The 21,112-nt window shown below is 43.6% G+C and overlaps 1 protein-coding gene across 5 annotated transcripts in view; it reads left to right on the top strand.

Annotated features, from left to right (window-relative positions):
* ATXN2L (ataxin 2 like) overlaps nt 1-21,112 on the top strand; it is a 976,149-nt gene that overhangs the window by 87,206 nt on the left and 867,831 nt on the right. For all 5 annotated transcript variants that reach the window (XM_078652258.1, XM_078652261.1, XM_078652257.1 and 2 more), the window contains exon 4: nt 11,987-12,058. In XM_078652258.1, the coding sequence (XP_078508384.1) occupies nt 11,987-12,058 (72 nt within the window). The remainder of the gene's footprint in view (nt 1-11,986; nt 12,059-21,112) is intronic.

Here is a 21,112-nt window from a genome sequence, read left to right as displayed (position 1 = left end):
GCTTTCCTAGGTAACATTCCTCTAGAGGATATATGTAGAGCAGCCACATGGACCACCATACACACATTCACCAAACACTACTGCGTGGATGTACACTCCAAACAGCAAGCTTCTGTAGGTCAGGCTGTTCTCAGAACTCTTTTTCAGACTGCTGCAGCTGGCACGGGCAACCGCCGCTAAGGAGGATACTGCTGTTTATTCTATGCACAGATATAAATTCAGCAGCCCACATGCCTCGAATGGAATATGCTACTTACCAGTATGCATCTGTTCTTTGCATGTAGGGCTGCTGACGTTTATATCGCCCGCCCTCCTCCCCGGTGCCTGTCGCAGCTGTAGCACTCAAAATTATTCTCCTGCATGGTCATCACTTACTGTATCATACTCCATCTCTGCCACAATGGCGAAAAACAATCTGAGGATGGAGTGGATGCCCATGCGCACTATATTCCAGGGGAGGAGCCACCTATCTCGTGATACTTTGGAAACTCTTCCAGGACAACAATGTGCAATCATCCGGACCCAACACTAGGCGGCGATCTATGCACAGATATAAATGTCATCAGCCCTACATGCCAAGAACAGATGCATACTGGTAAGTAGCATATTCCTTACAAGCCCACGTCAGTCGACGCACAAGAAACTCACCAGCCGCTAGTTGGTCGCTGCTCTTCAGTCTTCACTCTGCAAACATCCATTTTTTTTTTGTGCTGTCTGATGTTAAAACCAAGCCTCTACCACCCCTCTTCCTCTGCAGTTTTCTGCAATTCTGCAGTCCTCAGCTTCTGGAGTCGTTTCTGAGGGGTAAAGAGTGTTGTAATGGCTGTGGTTGTGGCTATGGTTCCCAATGTTTTCCAGTGAGCTCCCCGGTTCCCCCAATTACGGTCCATGGGTTCGCCGCTGGCCGCCACAGTCCCACTGCAGCCTCCCGCAGCCTTTATGTAATTGATCAGCCTCTGTGAGTCCTGCTGCAGTCCCGCTGTGGTTCGCGGTTCCCTGCAGCGGCTCTGTAATGGCTCCTGATTTTACCGCTGTACCGCTACGGGCTGGGCAGGCGGGCTGGCTGCACTCCGGGGGGTTTCCTGCTGTCCACTTGCCTGATGAGGCTCGCACTTCTCAGTGCGGTCTTTCCTCCGTGATTAGCGGCTCGGTGGGTCGGCGGTGGTCTCCGGTGTGCTCCGCTCCACCGTTGCTGCCGCCTCTACTACAGCTGCTGCTCACGTCGGGTAGCGTCTGGAGTCAAATATCACTCCCCCGACAGCAAAAGGATCAGCTGGGGGGCGGCAATACCCCCGCGATGCAGGGGAGCCACGGACTCTTTTCTTCGTCTTTCTCCTGCTCGCGCCGGTGAGTCGGCGAACTGCAAACTGCGGACTGGCTCTCTCAATGCATCAAACCCCTCTGCTGACTTCATTACAAGTCGCTTTGCGGCCACTTAAGAGTTGGTTTTCGGGGTTCCCTTTCCTCCCCGATGGTGATGCAGGGCTCTCCTGTATTGCAGAGCTACCCTCCTGCCCTGTTCCCATGCTTGTCGTCATCCTCCACCTACTTCCTTTGCTCCGGTTGGCAGCTTGTCACTACCGCTGGCGAGTGGCCCCAGAAGCGCCATGATGGGGTGCTAGACTCCATTGGCACAACCTCTCACTAGTAAAGCCGTTCTATCAGCAGCTCACCTCTGATACAGTTGTCTCGGTGAGTGTCTGCCATGAGTTAGCACGAGGTCTCTAGACAGTCTGCCAGCGGAGGGACCCCCCTGCCTCTCTCTTCACTTGCTGCAGCAAATTCACTGAATTTTTAAACTTAAATGCACAGAAGGAACTCATCCCATGACTCAAAATTTTACTAACATACTGGCAAACCACTACACAACCAACGCCAGACTGGTTGGACTCCATGTAAACAAAGGAAACCACCCCCACCAACTTATTTCCAACAATTCCCTCCAAGAGTAGGCTATTCCAGCCTCTCCATACCTTGAAACCACTATAGCAAAGTGAATTTATGGATCTGGTCAAAGCAAGCAAGTGTGACCCTTATCCACTACAAATCTTCAAGAACATTATTCTAACTACCTCTGCTCTGCTAATACACCTGTAAGAAGGATCATCAATAATTAACTAACTACCATGGACTCCAAATTATCAATGAATGCTCAAGATGACAAGTTAGTAAGATCTTGCTTAATTATAATAAACTGTGCGACACATCTTCTCACACCTAGAATTTCCACACAAGGACCAGGCTACCATCTCTTTTGTACTGTGCAATTTTGATTGTGGTCCTGAATTCTTAATCTGTCTCAGTACCGAACCACAGGGTGAAGGTGTTTTAAATGCCTTCGAAAGGATCTCCCTCAATGTAGGAAAGATGTTACATGCCCTAGGGGGGAAATCTCCATCCGGAGATCCTAAATGGTTCTCCCATGCCTGCTCTAAAGCAGCTGAAACCTGAAGAAGGCCCTTAATTTAATTCCCCGGGATAAAATCCTGATTCGCAAACTCAGTTTAATTTACAAAAAAGCTTTGGCTAACAGGAAAAAAAGAGTTAAAAAGCGCGCTCTGGAAGGAGCTCTTAGATCCGTTTACCCTTGGAAGCAGTTCAAGATTTTGGTCCACTATCAATCGTTCTCCATTGATAATGATAGGGACTAAAGAAGTGGGGTCCAATATCATGGAGGACGAATGGGTGTCACACTTCTCTTCCCTTTTTAAGGATACAGTCATACCCGCAGTGCACCCCAGAGAAACGATTAGGAAGGTCTCTATGGAGTTCTCTGTAATGGAAATGATGGAGGGGATCACCAACCTCACAAATAAACAAGCATTTACAATGCAACGGTTTCGCCTTTGGAAAAGTTTGAGCTATTGGCATTGTAAATGACAACATTTGTATTTGTGTTGGTTTTGAAAACAGATAAATAAATGGCATTGTCCTTTACATTGCCAATCGCTCTAACTTTTCCAAAGGCGAAACCGTTGCATTGTAAATGCTTGTTGCTCTATGCTGGGGTCGTATTTTTTTCTGTTATTTGTTGATAGTTCCTAAGGACCCCGGTGCCATTCACGAGCTGCTTTAGATACTTGCAAGACGTTCAAACAACATGAGAAACCGCACCATTACTCATGATTCTGGGCAAATCATTAATCTCCCCATGCCTAACAAAAATGAATGTGTCCTTCTGTAACGAAACTGGTGCTATGTAAAGCGCTCTGATACCCAATGTCTCGGGTCTAGTTTGCGCTATATAAAACTCTAACAAAAAATAAGTAATAAAGTAGCACTTGTATTGCCCCTCTATACCACTTTCATGAACCTAAAGCGACCCCCTGGCCGGTCAGGTGAGAGGATACCAAGTCTGTTTTGTAGGGGTAGAAAATGCATGTTTGCAGTGTGGCAAGTGTTGGGTGTCTCTGTGGTGAGTAGGGAGTAGGAAAAGAGAGAATGAGAGCGGGGATTGAGATACTGAGGTGGAAAACCGGGAGGTAGAAAGAAAGAAAAAATAAAGAGCCGATGAAGAGCAAAAGAAGAACGCGACCAAGAGAATGAACCCAGCGGACAGTGATAAAGGGGAGCACAGAAGAGAGAATGATGAGCGAGGACGAGAGAGGGAAAAGTGGGGAGAGTAACAAAGAGAGACTGCATAGAGCCAAGGGAATTACCAAATCAATTAAGTACTAATTCAGGAAGTAATTTCCCGATTGCCTGTTAGCATCTAAGTGTATCTTTAATTTCTCCTGCAATGAGCCTCATTGGGCGCGCGCTCTGACACACTCCGTCGCCTGAAATGAGTTTACAAGTATCTCTTTTTGATTGGCTATAGAATGCTATTTTCTTCACAGTTCGTTACCACTGTATCCAAGTGCTGAGAGATCCTTAATGACACTGGTAGCTCTCCGATTACCAGCTCGCAATGAGCTAACTGTGGCCGCGCGAGAAGAGCTAGTAATCAGCACAGCAGCAATTCGGTCAACACGCGCTCTGCCAAATGAGGTCGGAGCGTGAGCAATGGCTCCCGGGGCACCTGGCGCGGGGACGGAGGAGCCTCGCGCCGCGGCAGGAGCCCGCCCACACGGAGGCACTGCAGGCTCGTTAGCGAGCCAGGCAAAGCGAAGAAGCAGGGGCAAATGTGGACGAGGCATGCAGTCTTACACAGGGTGCCACCCAAAGATCAGGGGCCTGCCTGTCCCGGGAACACCAACTAAATCAATGAATAAGAGGCAACATCTTTGGGTAAGGGGCATCACACTGCGTGAACCATGACATCTTTGGATGAGCGACGTTACCTTAGGTTGAGAAACGTTGCTTTTCAATAAGTGGCCAATCTCTGGATGAGCTGCCTCACATTCTACCAAGTGGCGCCATATTTGGAGGAACACCGCCATTTTAGGATAAAAGCCGGTTTTATGATCACTTTTGAGAAATCAACAAAACCGAATTACAGACATCCAGTCGGATAGAATATATTATCACCACTACTGCTCTCATCACAAACAGATCGGCATTGGGCCCATCCATAGAGGAGTCGGTGCTGTCAGGGTGTGGGCTACGCACTCCCAGCTCAGATTCTGGTTACCAGTTTCCAGCTACCACCTACTGGACAAGCTCAAGATACACGTTTTATAAAGACACTAATAATAAATGCCACAAGCCATTAAAAAACCAACCTAGTTGATATGTTACTGGTACCCAAGTGCACTCCTTGAATATGAACACTGCCTCGAAGCTAAAATCCACTTCCCCGCATAGCCGGAACAAAACAAATCTACAAGCACTCGACTGGGGGGGAGAGGACACGGATGGCGGGAGGGGGCGGGAGGAGGCGGGAATGGACAGCAAATCTGAATCACGGACGGTGGGAGGGGGCGGGAGGAGGCGGGAATGGACAGCAAATCTGAATCACGGACGGCGGGAGGGGGCGGGAGGAGGCGGGAATGGACAGCAAATCTGAATCACGGACGGCGGGAGGGGGCGGGAGAGGACACGGACGGCGGGAGGGGGCGGGAGGAGGCGGGAATGGACAGCAAATCTGAATCACGGACGGCGGGAGGGGGCGGGAGAGGACACGGACGGCAGGAGGGGGCGGGAGAGGACACGGACGGCGGGAGGGGGCGGGAGTGGACACGGACGGCGGGAGGGGGCGGGAGAGTACACGGACGGCGGGAAACGTACACAGGACAGCGAGGGGGGGGCGGAAAGGCACACGGAGGGGGCGGGAACGGACAGACTGTCAGTGAAAGGGGAGGGAACGGGAAAAAACGTAACTCCGCCCTGGGAAAAAATCTCGGGAACGCCCCCGAATCTGGTCCGGCCTTGACGGACAGATCTCTGTTCCAATGGCTAGCCTCCATTTATGGAGCTAGCCAATGGGACAGGGGGGCGTATTCCATTCTCCTTACTGGAAATCAAGAGATTTCTCTGGAGGCGGAGCTAAGAGCTCCACCCTCCAGCGAAACCTAAAAAGCACCTGGCCCAGATGGCATCCCCCCAGATTTATTCAAATCCAGTCCACCATTTTGGGCCCCAATTCTTGCTGCGGTGAGAAACGCGGCAGCTGAAACGGGTTGCCCAAACTCATGGGACTATCAACTATAGTACCCGTGTTCAAGAAAGGAGCTAGGCCTATAGTTTATAGTTAGATTTCTATCTCCCTAATTGATTCCATAGTAAAAGTTTTAGGGGGTGTAATACTTAAGAGGTTGACTACCTGGGCAGACGAGAAAGAGATCATCTCCGACATACAGTACAGGTTTCGCCCAGGGCATTCAACCATGGCTCAATGCCTCAACCTGTATCTGATTTCTGGGAAATACACAATCTCACGTCCGGGGACCATTTACATGGCCTTCATGGACCTCTCGTCGGCCTTTGATTGTGTCAATCGGGGAAGGCTATGGCAGTCCATGGAGGCCATGGGGGTAGAGCAACACCTGGTGAACTTCCTAAAAGACCTACACAGAGACACACAGGCTAATGTTAGATATACTATGGATCTCAAGGTCACAAGAATTTTTAGTTCCAGCGGGGGGGTCATACAAGGGTGTATCTTGGCCCCCTTTCTGGTCAATTTATATATAAATGACCTTGAAGCCCTTTTGATCGAGACAGGGGCCGATTATCCCTATGTGGGACGGCAGGGATTGCCTGTTCTGCTTTATGCGGACAACGCCGTTCTGCTAGCACACACTCCGAAAGGGCTACAAACACTATTGAATGCCTTCCACGAGTTTATGGCCAGCCGAGACCTCTCGATAAATAACACTAAATCTTTCGTGATGCAAGTGGGGAAAGGATCCAAAAAGCAGCACCCATTTCGGGTAAACAACACCAGGGTACCAACCTGTACGACTTTCTCATACCTGGGCGTCCTTTTAGATTACCAGCTCAATTGGACCCCCCTATTGAATAAGAAAAGGGGAGCATTTACAAGGGCAAACACAGCACTCTTTGACTTCGCTGCGAGAATGGGTAACAGACCAGTGGCGGCAATGCTGAAGGTCTATCGAGCAAAGAGCATCTCGATAGCCAGTTACGGAAGTGATCTCTGGGGTTATAGTAACCTAGAGGGTTTGCAGGTGGTGGAAAATAAATTCTTAAAACAACTCTTGTGTGTTCCTCAGGGGACTCCAAATATGTCTGTACATGAAGAGACTGGCATGCCCTTCATTAGTGATATCCTGTCCCTGCGACCCCTTATTTTTTGGCTACAATGCTGGCTGAACAAACAGCTGGGCCTAACTCATAGCCATTTAAGAGAGATACTGAGCCTAGATTGTATGTCCAAAATTCCATGGATGAAATACCTTAAAACTACTTTTAATAAGGAGGGTCGCCTGGATCTGTTTTTAAATCCGGCAGGAATCACTAGGAAGGACATAGCGCTCATTAAACAGTCATTCATAGCACGGAGAGTAATGGAAAGGGAGGAAAATGACTTGTTGAAACATCACGTGCGACTACATCTGATGCGCAAAACAACGCCTGGTGTGGAACCATACTTATTATGGCCATTACCAGCTTATGAGCGTTTCTTATTAATTAGGTTTAGGTTTAATTTGTTCCATCTTTTATTAGCAGTTCCAAGGGGTTGCCATAAAGGGTCAGTGTTAGCATCCTGTGGCTCACAACCTGTCTCCATAGGATTTGCTGCACTTTATGTTTTTTTGTAAATATTATGATTTCCCCAGGGCTCTTTATCTTAAACCTATTTTTAAAACACTGAATTTTGTACAAGCACGTCCCTCACTACTCTATTTACAACTGCTAAACCACGATTGTATACCACATGTGGCAGCCTTTTTAAAAAGCGTAGTGAAGCTTAGAAAATGTCTGGACAATTAGAACAGCACAAGCAACCGCTCGATTGATGATCCCTGTAACATGCAATAGCTAGTTTCTATATTTTTTAATCTTAGGGAAAACTGTTATTTTAAACCGGTGTACTGTGTATTATGTAATTTAACTGAAAGTTTTTACTGTATTTTAAATATTTGAACTTTTATGGTTTTGTACAAAAAAACAAACCATATAAAGTATTTTGAATGAATGATTAAGCCAATGGCCTCTACTATGGATGGATCATCTGTATCAACTATGAAAAAACTGCAACAAATTCAAAACTCTGCTACTAGTCTTATAGATATAAAGCCACAAGCCCACATCTCCCCTGCCTTGAGGGCCCTACATTGGTTACCGACTGCCAGAAGATCCACATTCAAGCTGCTTTGTATCACCCACAAAGCACTATATGGGACAGGGCCATTTCTTTCTAAAGAATAACCACCACATACATACAACAAAGGAAATTCTGCTCATGATTGGTACCTTGCCTCAAAATCTCAGCATACAAGAAAAACACCATGGGTAGTATATCTTTCTCTTTACAAGCAGCAAAATTATGGAATTCATTACCTTCAAACATTAGAGCCACGGTTAACTATCTTATCTTTAGAAGACTACTCAAGAGCTGGCTCTTTCTTACATGACCACCACACTCCAACAATAATGAACAGCATGTGCCTGTACATGTAAATAAATACGTATAATTTGATTATATGTTTGTATTTAGATATGTGCATTTCTTTGTACAAAATATATAGTAACAGTTTAAAATATATAGATATTCTTTGTCTGCTTAGCAAATGTGTAAATATATATCAAGATATATATGTACGCATTAGTTTATGCTTAACATTAATACAGGTGTTCATGCAAGTTATTTGATTAGATGCTTATGGAACTCTATTTATTCATCTACCACAATATGTGAAAATGATCCCAACTGTTGTATTTATAAGTGCTTGACTATTAAAACATTGAGGGAAATAAAACATAAAAACGAAAAATGAAATCACTAATAAATTTAGCTTTACGTACAGCAACACCTGGAAGACTTCGTTTCTATTGATCTGTCCATACTGGCACACATGGAACTTAAGAAAATACAGTTTTATCACTTTATTTTTCTTTATACATGTATACCCTTTCTATGTAATTGGGTATCTATATATTTTGTTACTTTACTCATACTGTTAAAAGAAAAGACGTCATCTCCCTTCAATGCACTACTGTCTAATCCTATACTTCTCACAATATATCCTCTACTTTCACTCTGACTCATCCAAACCTCATCCTACTACCATGATCTCCCATAGATGCTCTCTGGCCTCTTACCTCCTTTATCCCTCCGTGACCCACCGCAAACTTCATTTTATTACTATGATCTCCAAAATAGCCCTTTCTAGACTCTACCATCCTCTATCCCTCCTTTTGACTCCTCCCAAACCATATTGAAATATTATGATCTCCCTAATAACACTATTTACCTCCTTTATCTTATTCAATCAATCTAACAGACTCCTATGCCCACTGCTCAAATTAACAACCTATATTTCCCTATACTAAACCACCATTAATCCGTAGTAGTATGCTACTCGCTAATATGCACTTCAACTCCTCGTCCGGGGTTGTAAGCACTATATAAATACCATTATATTAGAATTGCATTAAATAGAGGCAAAATAGAGAACATTCTTCTCTCTTCAGAATACTTATCATTAAAGCCTTAATGTAAGGCCTTAAGAGAATGATTCCACCGAGGTAGGATGCTGCATGTTCCTCTGTGGAATCTCTGTATATTAGACTTGTGCCATCCATTCGAGCAATTGCATTTGTCCTTTGCAATGTTTTTCTTGGATGGTCGCTTTCATTGTAAGCTAGTCTTCTCTGAGATACAAGTCTGCTGCCAGCCTTCACTTTGCAAGATTTTTTTATCCAAATGCCTGCGGATAGGGTTGTCCTCTGAATGGACCCTAAATTCCTTCCCATTGTGGTCGCCCGCCTTTCTACTTCAAACAATTGAAGTACCAGTCTATTTCCGTCACCCAGACTCAGTAGCTGTAAGGCCTCTGCACACCCTAGCCGTTAAAAGAAACTTAAAGTTCTTACTACATAGTCAAAAACACATTTTTGCGAAAAACTCAGATTTTTGCTGCTTTGGCTAAACCTTAGAAATGTTACCCTATATCAAAAGTGGGTATTGCTAGATGGATTGTAAAATGTATTCAAATGTGGTTTTAAATCCAGAATCATTCTCCCCACTCCCCCTAGGCTGCAGTCTACTAGGAAGTTAGGGGGGCAACCATGGATTTTTTTAGGAAATATTCCTATAGCTGACATTTGCAATGGAGCAAACGTTCACTAAACATTGCTGTGTAGATATCCTTGTCCATCAAAAGGCTGGAGTTGGCCAAACCGTATTAAGACCTCTGTTTCAGACATCTGCATCAATCACTGACTTGCCACCGCTTTGAGGGAGTACTGATTTACTGCCTATGCAAAGATATGCATCTAGAGCCACACATTCTATTAATGGAATGTTAATTGCCTTGTAAATATCTGTTAATAGCTTATAGTGCTATAGATTCACATGCACCCACCCACCTTTTTTGGGTCAGTGTCTTGTTTGCACTTCTTACATTAAGAAAATATATTACTTTCATAAACCGTTTTCATGGTCACTACATTCTCGCTAATAACCACTCAATTCTTAATTGCCCGCTGTGCGGAACATAATCTAACAAAGGAGTCGGCGCCCACTCCCACTCCCTACCAAGGGAAGAGTCACGGGAGGCTTTTTGACTTTAAAACACTTCTTCGAACAACAACTTGTGAAGTTCAAGCACAACACTAGATGGCAGGAATTTGCAGTGCTTGTGAATCTATAGCCCTACAAGCTACGAACAGATGTTTACAGGGTAGGTAATATATCATTTGGTGGCGGTTCTCTAAAATAGCAGATTTCTCATCTATCCTTCCCACCTCCGCTTTGAATGAGTGGTTATGGGTCAAAATAATGTTTTCATTTTCATTGCATACTTTAATGTCATTCTCATCCTGCTGCTTCAGTGGAGTGGACAAAACAGATGGGGAAAAGGTTTTGTACAGCAGTGCTGGGGTGCTTTTTAGGGTCGATGACATTACAGGTACATGACTGGTGAAAATGAACAGAGCAACCCTCCTACCGGAAGAGCTATATGGAGTAAAGTTTTACGGGCCAGTCTGGTGCCTGCCGGAGTATTCAAGATTTGAGGAATCTGCAGCTAGATAGAATATCCACCAGAAATATTGTTACTGAATATGAATAACTTTTTCTTCAATTCTGCCAAAAAAAAAGAAAAAGGCAGGCCACAACCCTGAGATATTAAATTTGTTGTTGCACTTGAACCTAGTCTGGGACTGGAATTGGCTCCATCTGTACCATTAGGTCTAACTAATGTTGATGAAAAGCTGAGGAACAATAATAACATTAAAGTGGTTTGGGACCCTAGGAAATTTAAAAGACCCAAGCATAGACACCTTCCCTAAGCTATAGTATCTCACACAAAAGTGTCTATGGGTCTCAAAAGAAAGATTACGCTATTCGTGATGCAGTCCAACCTACAAAATGTGAAAACTAAATCAAAGATAGATGAATAAGTGTAATCATAACCTAATCTTTACACTTAAGGAATCCCATCAGTCACCACTCGATACCGCCCTTCATCATTTATTGATCACAAGTACTAGGACCATCTAGCTGGCTATTCTAGATACGGAGGATGTTTCATTTTATCCTCACATGTCACTGATAGCCTGCGGTAACAAGGTCTACAAGGAGCCCCAAATGATGAAGGGCGGTATCGAGTGGTGACTGATGGGATTCCTTAAGTGTAAAGATTAGGTTAGGATTACACTTATTCACCTATCTTTGATTTAGTTTTCACATTTTGTAGGTTGGACTGCATCACGAATAGCGTAATCTTTCTTTTGAGACTCATAGACACTTATGTGTGAGATGAAAAGCTGAAACATGATAGTGGGCACAATTTAAAGAGGTTTTGTTATAAAGGTTCTGACATATTTGTAGTAAGGGCAACATCCTAGTAAATGAATGGATTCCTGAGAATATCTTGAGTGCAGTATTTAAAAGGTTTCAGTAAACCATGGTTTAATAAAGAGATTTGTCTGCAATATCATTGCTTGCAAAAAAAAAATTGTAATATGTTGCTCAGAAGTTTGGAAATGTTGCTGTTTATTTAGTAGCTTTAAGAGATTGCAAAATCCTATAAATTGATTTATCAACAGAAAAAGAGAACAAGAAAGAACTTTGAGCGGAATGAACGTTGCTTTAAAATCTACTAAGGCACTGCAAGTATAGGTAATGGTCTGTGTTGATCTCAACATTAAGACTTTAAATTAATTGTGTTTGATATTGTTTCTGGCCCTTAGATTATTTTGGGTGGGGTACTAGGGTAGTATCCTCTGTGAATGCTTTAGTTTGCCACGGATGCACTACAAATCGAACAAATGTATGTTTTCGATCGATAATCTTCCAGTGCTGCTGGGTTGAGCAGCCAAGTCGGTCAACCTGATAAGGCTCACAGTTCAGAAAAGCTGAAGTGGGCCTAATTTTGCATTTCTTTTCATCTTCTTTTTGCTTTTTCTTTAGGGCTCTGCTTGTGATGTGAGAGTGAAAAATGGCAACGTCTTTCAGGGAATTTTCAAAACCTTAAGTTCTAAGGTAAGATTTCTGTAAACGATGTGGTTTTTGACAAAAGCCCTAAAATAATTTAAAATATCAATGTTTTCCTACCTTATTTGATTTCTCTTTTGGTTTGATAACCTTGAGTTTTTTCCAGCCAGTGAACTCTACAGTTCTGCATTCCAGTAGGGATATTGCATCTATTTTCTGTATGGTCATAAGTGATGTACTGTAATGACTGACAGCTAACCAGTTGTTTCCCCCTGGTGGTGGTCTGTTGACTGGAGTTTTTTTCTACCAGATTCTTATTTCAAAAATAATTGACAGATGATTCTAGGCACATGGTAGCAGAAAAGTTTCTTCCCACATCAGCTTTTGCAACATAGAGCAGCTCATCTTGCTCTTTAGTATGTTCGTCCGGCTTTCAAGACAGACTCCCTCTTTGATCAAACAGCCAGCACAACAGTGTTGTACTACTTGTACAATCAGGAAAGCATCGGATTGATGATTTTCACTTGAGTTGTAAACAATTTGAAATGGCTACTGGTCAAGAATCTCTGAATCCCTGGAGTGCATCTCCTAGGAGAACAAATAGAGGCTGATGCGCTCAGTAGGATTTTTCAGGAGAATCATGAATGTGTCCTCAAAGACTAAAGCTTAGGAAACTCCCTTTTTAAATGAGTTCCCTCATTTGGACCTATTTTCAAATGCTGAATGCAATCAGTTCCTTGGCTTTGACCAAAGTACAAACCAGGGTCAAAGGGAATGACCTTTTGATACTCTGGTTAGGGAACATTATTTATGCTCTGGCTTCAATTCCACTTACTCAGTTATTGTCAAATTGGCATATACTATGCCAAGAATTAATCTAGTCCCCGCAGAATGGCCAAGTCTGTGGTGGTTCACAGACCATCACCTGTTGCAAACATGGGAGGCAGCTGAACAGAATGGATCTCTACATGATTATGGGTCAGATACTAGAGCCTAACCTGCCATCCTTGAGCTTGGCTCCTGAACTCGTTCTCTATTGTTAAGTAAGTAAAGTAAGCTTTATTCGATTTTTCAAGTAAAATCATAAAAGCACTAGAAAGACATTTATCCATACAATGATTAAAAGGTATTGTATACATAATCAATACAAAATAGAAGCTCACTTAGACATTGAAAATATTTCATAGAAGACAGAATAAAAAACATAAAATACGAACATTTCAAAAGTGGCAGGCGACGATGAACCACAGGGAAAAAAAATTTAACACAGTTTTTCTGTACCTTATTACCGTTTTTAAAAAACATGAGACGGCGTAAATGATATGATCTCCTTCTAACTAACATTTTTTGATATGCTGGTCTACATTTTCGTAACCCCCATCGTTTTAAAAAGGGCATCAAGAATTGTTTTCTGGGGTTCGTATATAGTTTGCAAAAAAACATAATATGAATGTTAGATTGCACCGAGATGTTATCACAAGGGCATATTAATTTGTTAAAGGACCAGTCATTAACATTAGGTAGGGTAACCATGCGGAAAGAAATACCCAGACGCAAACGAGTCAACAACATTCGAAGGAATGGGCTCTGTACCAGAACGAGGTAGGTTTGCAAACCCTCAGTTGGTGTGATTTCCTGATAATTTAATACTGTGCGCCTTGATTTTTCGCTGTTCCAGCTCACAGTTTCTAGGTGAGTAGTTATCATTTTTTTCAAGGCTGATCTTGATAGTCCATCCAGGGTTCTAGGATTATCAAAGTACTCTGGGTGGCCCAGATCAATAAACATAGACCTCACATAGGTTAACCATTTAACATTAGCTGCCCCATCTAAGGCCAGACAATCTTCAATAAGATCTCTATTGAAACTGGCTTCATAGGTAACCCACACTTTATGCCAGAGCAAAATGGGGGACATCTTAATGATGTCGTTGAGATGTGTAACTCCTACCTCGATATGTGACATGTACGTGGAGGTACTTTTGGCCACTCCCAGAAGATAGCAAATGAATCGATTTTCGCAACTCTGTAGGGAGTGGTCTTTCTCAATACCCCATATGCCCGCGCCATAGGTGGCCGTAGAAACGCATTTAGCCCGATAAATCTGGATCAGCTCTTTAATAGGCTTGCCGCCAGTTCCATCGGAAAAAACACGCAAGGCGCCTATTGTGCGGCTATAGGCCAGCTTCCTAGCGGCTATCGCTGGCTGCCAGTGGCACCGTCTATCGAACAGAACACCTAGATAACAAAATTTATCTGTAGTTACAATTTTTTGATTATCTAGGAATATAGTACAGGGAGCTCTATTAATCTTCCGGGTACAGGGCATCGTGAATGTTTTCGAGATGTTAACTCTGAGGCCTCTATCCCTCATATAGCACGCAAAATTGGTTACCGCCCTTTGTAACCCAACTTTAGTCTGGGACATTATGGCCGCGTCGTCCGCATATAATAAAATAGGGACCGGTGAACCTTTAACAGTCGGATAATCATTGGGTAGGGTTGAAAGGTGCTGTCCGATTGAATTAATATAGTATGTGAAGAGCAGCGGGGCCAGGATACAGCCTTGTCTCACCCCTCTAGTAATCGGAAATTTCTCTGTGCATTCCCCCTGTTTACCGTACCTAACTCTTGCCCCTGCATCTTTATAGAGCTCTTTAATAAAAGTAATGATGCGGCTATCAATGCCCAGTTCACCCAGTGTTGCCCATAACAATACGTGGTCAACACAGTCAAACGCGGAGCTGAGATCGATAAAAGTTATAAAAAGAGCTCCGCGTTTGGCGTGAGTGTACTTAGAGACAAGGAGGGATAAGTTTAGGCACTGTTCAATTGTCCCTATTCCTTTTCTGAACCCATACTGTAAGTGGGAAACGACATTATGGTCTTCCTCCCAGAGTTGTATTCTCTTTAAGATAATTCTTCCAGCCACCTTCATTAGTCCATCCAGTAAGGATATCGGCCTATAGCAGGTGGGATCATCCCTATTACCTTTTTTTAATATAGGGACCACGATAGCATCAGTCCAGGTATCAATGAACCCACTCTGATTTCCCTTATTTAAAACATTTGTGAGCAGGGGGGCCCAGAAATCCAGTTCTGCTTTATAAACATCTACCGGCATACAATCTGGTCCTGCGGCTTTGCCTGTTGCACTTGCCCTAATGGCATCATGAACTTCCCCGATAGTGAATGATAAATCTATAGGGAATGAATGGGCTGGAGAATATTCTGAGCCACAGTCGTGTACTCCCTTTTCTGTGGATTGACACACCCCTGATGTTATTATACTGTCTCCAGGAATTGTGTGATTATACAACTGTCTAAAATGGCTTAACCACCTTTCACCCGTTATGGCCAAGTCCATAGTGTTAACACTATCTCTTGGCTGGTATAAGGATTTTACCGCCCTCCAAAAGAGAGAACTGTTCTTCTGCCTTGATGCCTCCATCAATGATTCCCATGCTTCCTTTTTCAGGGTCTGCTTTCTTTCTTTAATAGATGATTTATATGCTCTCCTAGCCTCACGTATTGTGGCTGAATTTTTCGGTTTTAAGGACAAAGCTCTTTTTAGATCTTTCAGTGCCTTAGTGCACTTTCCATTGAACCACCCTTCGGGCCTTTTGGTGTTCCCTTTAGGCACTCGAACCAGCAAATTTTTAATGTAATGCTGTATTTTTGAGAAAGCAATCATTACGTTCTTTGGATCATTGTGTTCCTCCAGACAAGCAACAACATCAGCAGCACATGATGTGAGCACATTCTTCAAGAACTCTCGGGGTTCAATTTTTTCCCATTTGACAACATATCCGTTTTAGTTAGGTTGATCTTATATGGGTAGGTACATACAGTCCCTTTCATACGGTGAAGCCCTGTGACATTTACACCAATAATCAATGGATAATGATCACTCAATAGATCTTTCCCAACTTCCCAGGAGGTTATAAATCCTGAGTTGGCAGGGGTGATTAAGGCGAAGTCAATTGTCGAATTACAACCTCTGCCATTAAAGGTTGACTCAAATGGGACAGGTGGTGAACAAATCTGATTGACAAATGAAAAGTCGAAATTAAAAACAATATCATTAAGGAGGGACCCCATCTTGGTGTGAGAAAAATGTATGGGACCATCCCCCCCATAATCTGATAGACCGCACAAGTCTGTTTCGATAAACGAACAAATGGTACAATTAAAATCCCCCACCCACACAATCCTTTTTTCCCCTACAAGGTCTTCAGCAAGTCGAGTAATACGACTCATCATTTTTGCCATAGTGGGCTCCATCTCACTGCTTGACATGTTATTATAAAAATTTACTAATACAATATTCTGAGTAAGACCCCACTTAAATGATAATATTTGAAAGTGCTGGCTAGAGAAAAATTGGCATACTTTAACATCCACAGTAGTAGAAACATAAATACAAAGTCCTCCCTTGTTGTGTCCCTGTGCTGATGGAATAGCCGGGGAATGAAAGGTCTGATATCCTAGCAGGTGTGCTTCCTCGAGAAGCCAAGTCTCTTGGAGGCAGAGTATGTCATGATTTTGGATGAAATCTAACCAGGGCTTATGAGTAATTTTGCTTCCAAGACCCGCCACATTCCACGAAAGCAGCGAGTGGAAAACCTTGCTAGGATCAACTTGGTTGCATACAAGTTTCTCCTTTGAATTAAGAACATGCAGGAGGGGTACATGTGGTGTGTCCGCTGTTATCATGGGGATAGCGAGGCTACAATCATTTATGGATGACTGGGAGTGGTAAGGAACATGGTTAGGATCCAGAGTAGGGCTCTTTATGTTTGTTTCCCCCAGATTTCTTGCTAGTCAATTGCTCCTCAAGTTTACTGGCTGAATCGGCTTGACCTATAGCACAGCCACGCGTCAAGTATCTATCATGTGATTTTTCCCTGGTACATATTACATTAAGTCATTCATTCTCATCCAGTCCGGAGAGAGGATGGAATAAATTAGACAAAGGTACATCCCAAATATTCCTGGATTATGGGTTTGGAAGTGATCCCTGGAATTATTGACATAGGAGTTGTTATAGTTGAACAATGGTTGGTTTGGGTACATTGGTGGAAAACAGAAATTATTGTTCCTGCTATGAAAGTTGTGAACAGCCGGGTTCACAAGTGAACCCGGTCTGTGGGATACATGAGGTCTATGCGTCTTAGGAGGATAGGGAGTAGGCATGGATTGGTAGAAAGGGGAATCATTTCCATTATAAAAACTTTGAGCTGGGTTCAAAGTTGGATTTGGTCTGTATGGGCCTTCAAATCTCCATTTATTTGGGGGAAGATGATTTCTATTCATCATTGGTGGATTATTGTTATTTGAGGGCTTCATGAGAGCTTCCGGATAAAAATAGCTCAAGTTATGCGTGGAAATTCCTCCCTCGCATCTCCCTGGGAACCAGTCACTTATATATGTGACCAGTCTGTGGTCTTTAAAATTGATAATGATCACGTCCCCTTCGATGTCCTTTGGTCTAGATCCCACCCACTTACATCGCCTCACTGAGACTATGTCTCCATTTAAGTGCGTTGGGAGTGGTCTATTTTTTCGCAGCCAGTAAATAACCTTATTTTTAAGGCTGGAATAGTGTTCTGGGTTACCATCTGGCGTGGTCGGAACTCCTGTAAGAACGATGACATATTTTAGGGATTCCGGGGGCAGATCAACAACATTTCTAGTTCTTATTCTAGTTGTTTGTATAAGACTGCTTGGGAGTTCTTTTATGGTATGACCTCTATTTTGAGTACCTGTGTGGAAATGGGGATTTTCCTTATTTATGTTATCAATAAGTGTGGGAGGTTTAGTATCCGCCAATGGATTAGATCTCACTACAGCGGGCTTTTTAGTTAAGGTAGGAGTGGCAGTTTGTTGCTTGGATAAGTCATTAAGAGGCTGTCTGACTAGCGGGTGCGTACTACTTTGATCGCCAGGTTTGTGACATGGTGCTACCTTTTGCCCTTGAAGAATCTTGTCCATTTTCTCTCCTAACTTTTTGACCCTTTCAGTGAGTGGGAGTATCAAGGCCTTGATAAGGCAGTCAATATCATTTAATAGGCCTTCATAACTTGGAACAGGTATCGATTTGGCAGTCAAATGCCTCATTGAGTCAGCGTTCCCTACTTCTTTAGTAATCTTATGCGAGGAGTATATATTACTAATAGAAAGGCTATTCCCCTTTTTGATTCCACCCTTCCTTCTTCTCTTTCTCGGTGGTGGGCCAAAGACACCATTAAATACCTTAATAGGAGGTTTTTTAGATTTTTTGTCAAGTGTGGTAATCGGATGACAATCAAATCCTAGGGGTGTAAATATAGGGGAAGGTACATTTATATCGTGAAGGGCTGCTACATCATTAGATAAGGGAGTGCTTAAATCGATTAACTGATTTTGTGTGGACTCCAAAGAATTAAGGTCGTGAATGACTATGATGTCATTTTGGGCAGGGTAATTATTCTGAAATATGAGCGGGATACCATCTGTACTAAGGGGCTCAGCATCAGGTTCTTTATAATTAATTAAATCTATTACAGTACCTGAATCCACCTTCTGGGCGGGGAGTGATCTTTGTTTTAACAACTCGATGGAGAGACGACGCCCAGCTCGCTTCTCTGCAAGCGTAATCTCCCTGTCGATTTCACTCTTCACTTTAGCAAAAAATTTGTCCAATGGGCCTAAAATGGGAGCCCCTACCGTACCCGATAGGTGATTCATTTCCAGTGAAGACATTTTGGGCATATAGCAAGAGTTCAAAGGAACAATGTGAAGATAGCCTAAGAGTGAAGTCAATGGCAAACTCGACTAAGCATAAAGAGTCATATAGGACATGACAATCATTGATACATGTGTGGTACTAGTAGTATAGAGCTATGATCAATATCAAAGAGTAATGGCTATACCGCAGATCTGCTTACATAATGTAAGGGGGGTGGCCCAGCCCTGCCTCCTGCGGCCCCGGACGGCCACAGACGGTCCAGCCCTTGTCCCGGGCTTCTCCCGGCGCTTCCCCGCGCGCTTTCCCGCGCAGCGGGGCCTGTCTGTTCAATTTATAGGAAAGGGGAGGAGCCTGCAGGGAGAGCGTCTCAGGTGCTGTGAATCGAGGCGGGCGGGCGCTCCTGGGACTTGTAGTCCTGCGCCCACCCTCGCTCGCAGCCCTGCTCCAACAAGCGCCCCAAGTTGGTGGTTGGGCGCTCGATAGGATCCTCTTGGCAACGATATTCAAATTAGGGCAGTGTCACCGTCCCAGACGAAGCGGGACCCGTGAAGCGGGTTCCGCGAGAGGTGGTGGTGGGAAGAGCAAAAAGAAACCAAACAGCTTGCAGTCCCAGCCTTGGCAGCCCAGCGAAAAAGAAATTCTCTATTGTTGTGTAGGCCTTCCGCAACCAGGCACTTGTATATTGAGCCTGAGATCACGGGGAGGATCGTTTTGCCTGCCCAAACCTCCCCCTAGCTCCCTTCTAGTCTTCTAGTCTTCTAGTGTGAAGTTTGATCCTCTGGAGGTGGTCCCGAGGGATGCATTGCTTTGCTATGGTTTACACAATGCGAGAAATCAGCAAATAAAAGTATCAATCAGAAGAACAAGTTACCAGCGGTAAAACCTTTTTTTTTTTTTTTTGGCAGATACTCTGTTCCTAGATTCCTTACTTGCCCGCCCTCCTCCGCACTCTATGGAGTGTAGAATAGGGTTTGATGTCTACTCGACTCTGAGTAGATGATACAATGTGCCCAGCTTCTTGGCTAAATGGTCACCTTTTTCATACCCCTTTCGTGTGGATGTCGGCTGTTATTGCAGATCAGCTTTTCTGTTAATATTCTGATGGAAGCACCTATCTCAGTTAGCACATCTATCGCAAGATCTATCTTGCATGTTTGGAGCTTTGCATGGGCCCTCTGACTTTACAGTATTCTGCTTGGGCCTTTGATAATGAAAAGAAATTGTGCTTTAGTCCTGATATGTCCATCACAGGTATTATCAGCATAATGAAACAGCAGGTCATTTTCTTTTTTCATCAGCTGTATAGCTGTATAGCTTTTGGCTGCAGCGGTTCACCAATTTTCCTCCTCACTAAGTTCAAAAGGCACCACTTTCCTGAAGGTTTTCATTATCCTCTAAATCTGAACAGTTTTCCACATCGGATCTGCTTTGTGGTCCACAAATTACATATTTTATGCTTGATTCCACAGGAAATTCTTGAGTTTGTCTGAACACTTGTTCTGCCTGCTCGGTTGTCTGAGCTTAAGCTGCATTTCTGACTGATCCATTTACTTATCTCGAAACAGTTGTAGACTGGGGCAGGGATGAGTTAATTAAAGTGGGGAAGTTTGGAGACGCACTCAACCCGGTGTGGTTGTGGCACTGTATAATTAGGTGGAAGTGTTGAGGCTAGAGTCATTCATGCCAACATATACTTACCATCTGAGTTTGGCTATATCACATTACAGATTACCAATATTGCAGATAAATTCGTTCACAAGTAATGTACTATTTTGGTCCACTCAGAAGGCCGAGAAGCCCCTCTCTCTGGAGCCTAGTTAATGATTCAGAGCAAAGTGTTTGAAGGCCACCTTTGAGAGAAACTTGCGCAACTCCTTATGGTGTGGTTGACAGCCAAAATAATACTTGGAGTACAATAAAAACATTTTTTGTTTATAGCTAATAAACATTGACACAAACTAAATGCCTAATCTGGATAACACCTGTTTGAGGCATATGAGCTGCAGATCACACACTGTGCATAGATCGCCATCTGGTGTTGGGCCTGGATGTTTGCACTTGTTTGTCTTGCAAAAGTCTTTGGAAGTCACGAGATAGGTGACTCCTCCTTTGGATGATAGTGCGCATCGGCATCGGCTCCATCTTCAGATTTTTTTTTCCGCCATCGGGCTCGGATGTGTTTATCGCGCTCCAGTTAAGTGTGTTTTTACCAATTCAACTTTCGGCGCGTAATCCTCACCCCTTTCTCCGGTATCGTTTCGATCGCGATCCCTAGTAGACGCGCATCTCTCCAAGTCGAAGTCCCCGATTCCGGTCATCCGCAAAGGCCTTTGGGTCTTTCTAGGCCATTACATCTGGCTTATGGAAAGGACT

The sequence above is a fragment of the Lissotriton helveticus genome, chromosome 7 (assembly GCF_964261635.1).
Source record: "Lissotriton helveticus chromosome 7, aLisHel1.1, whole genome shotgun sequence".
Classification (NCBI taxonomy): Eukaryota; Metazoa; Chordata; class Amphibia; order Caudata; family Salamandridae; genus Lissotriton; species Lissotriton helveticus.
Note: the sequence above shows the minus strand (reverse complement) of the source record. Positions and strands in the feature narration are given on the sequence as shown.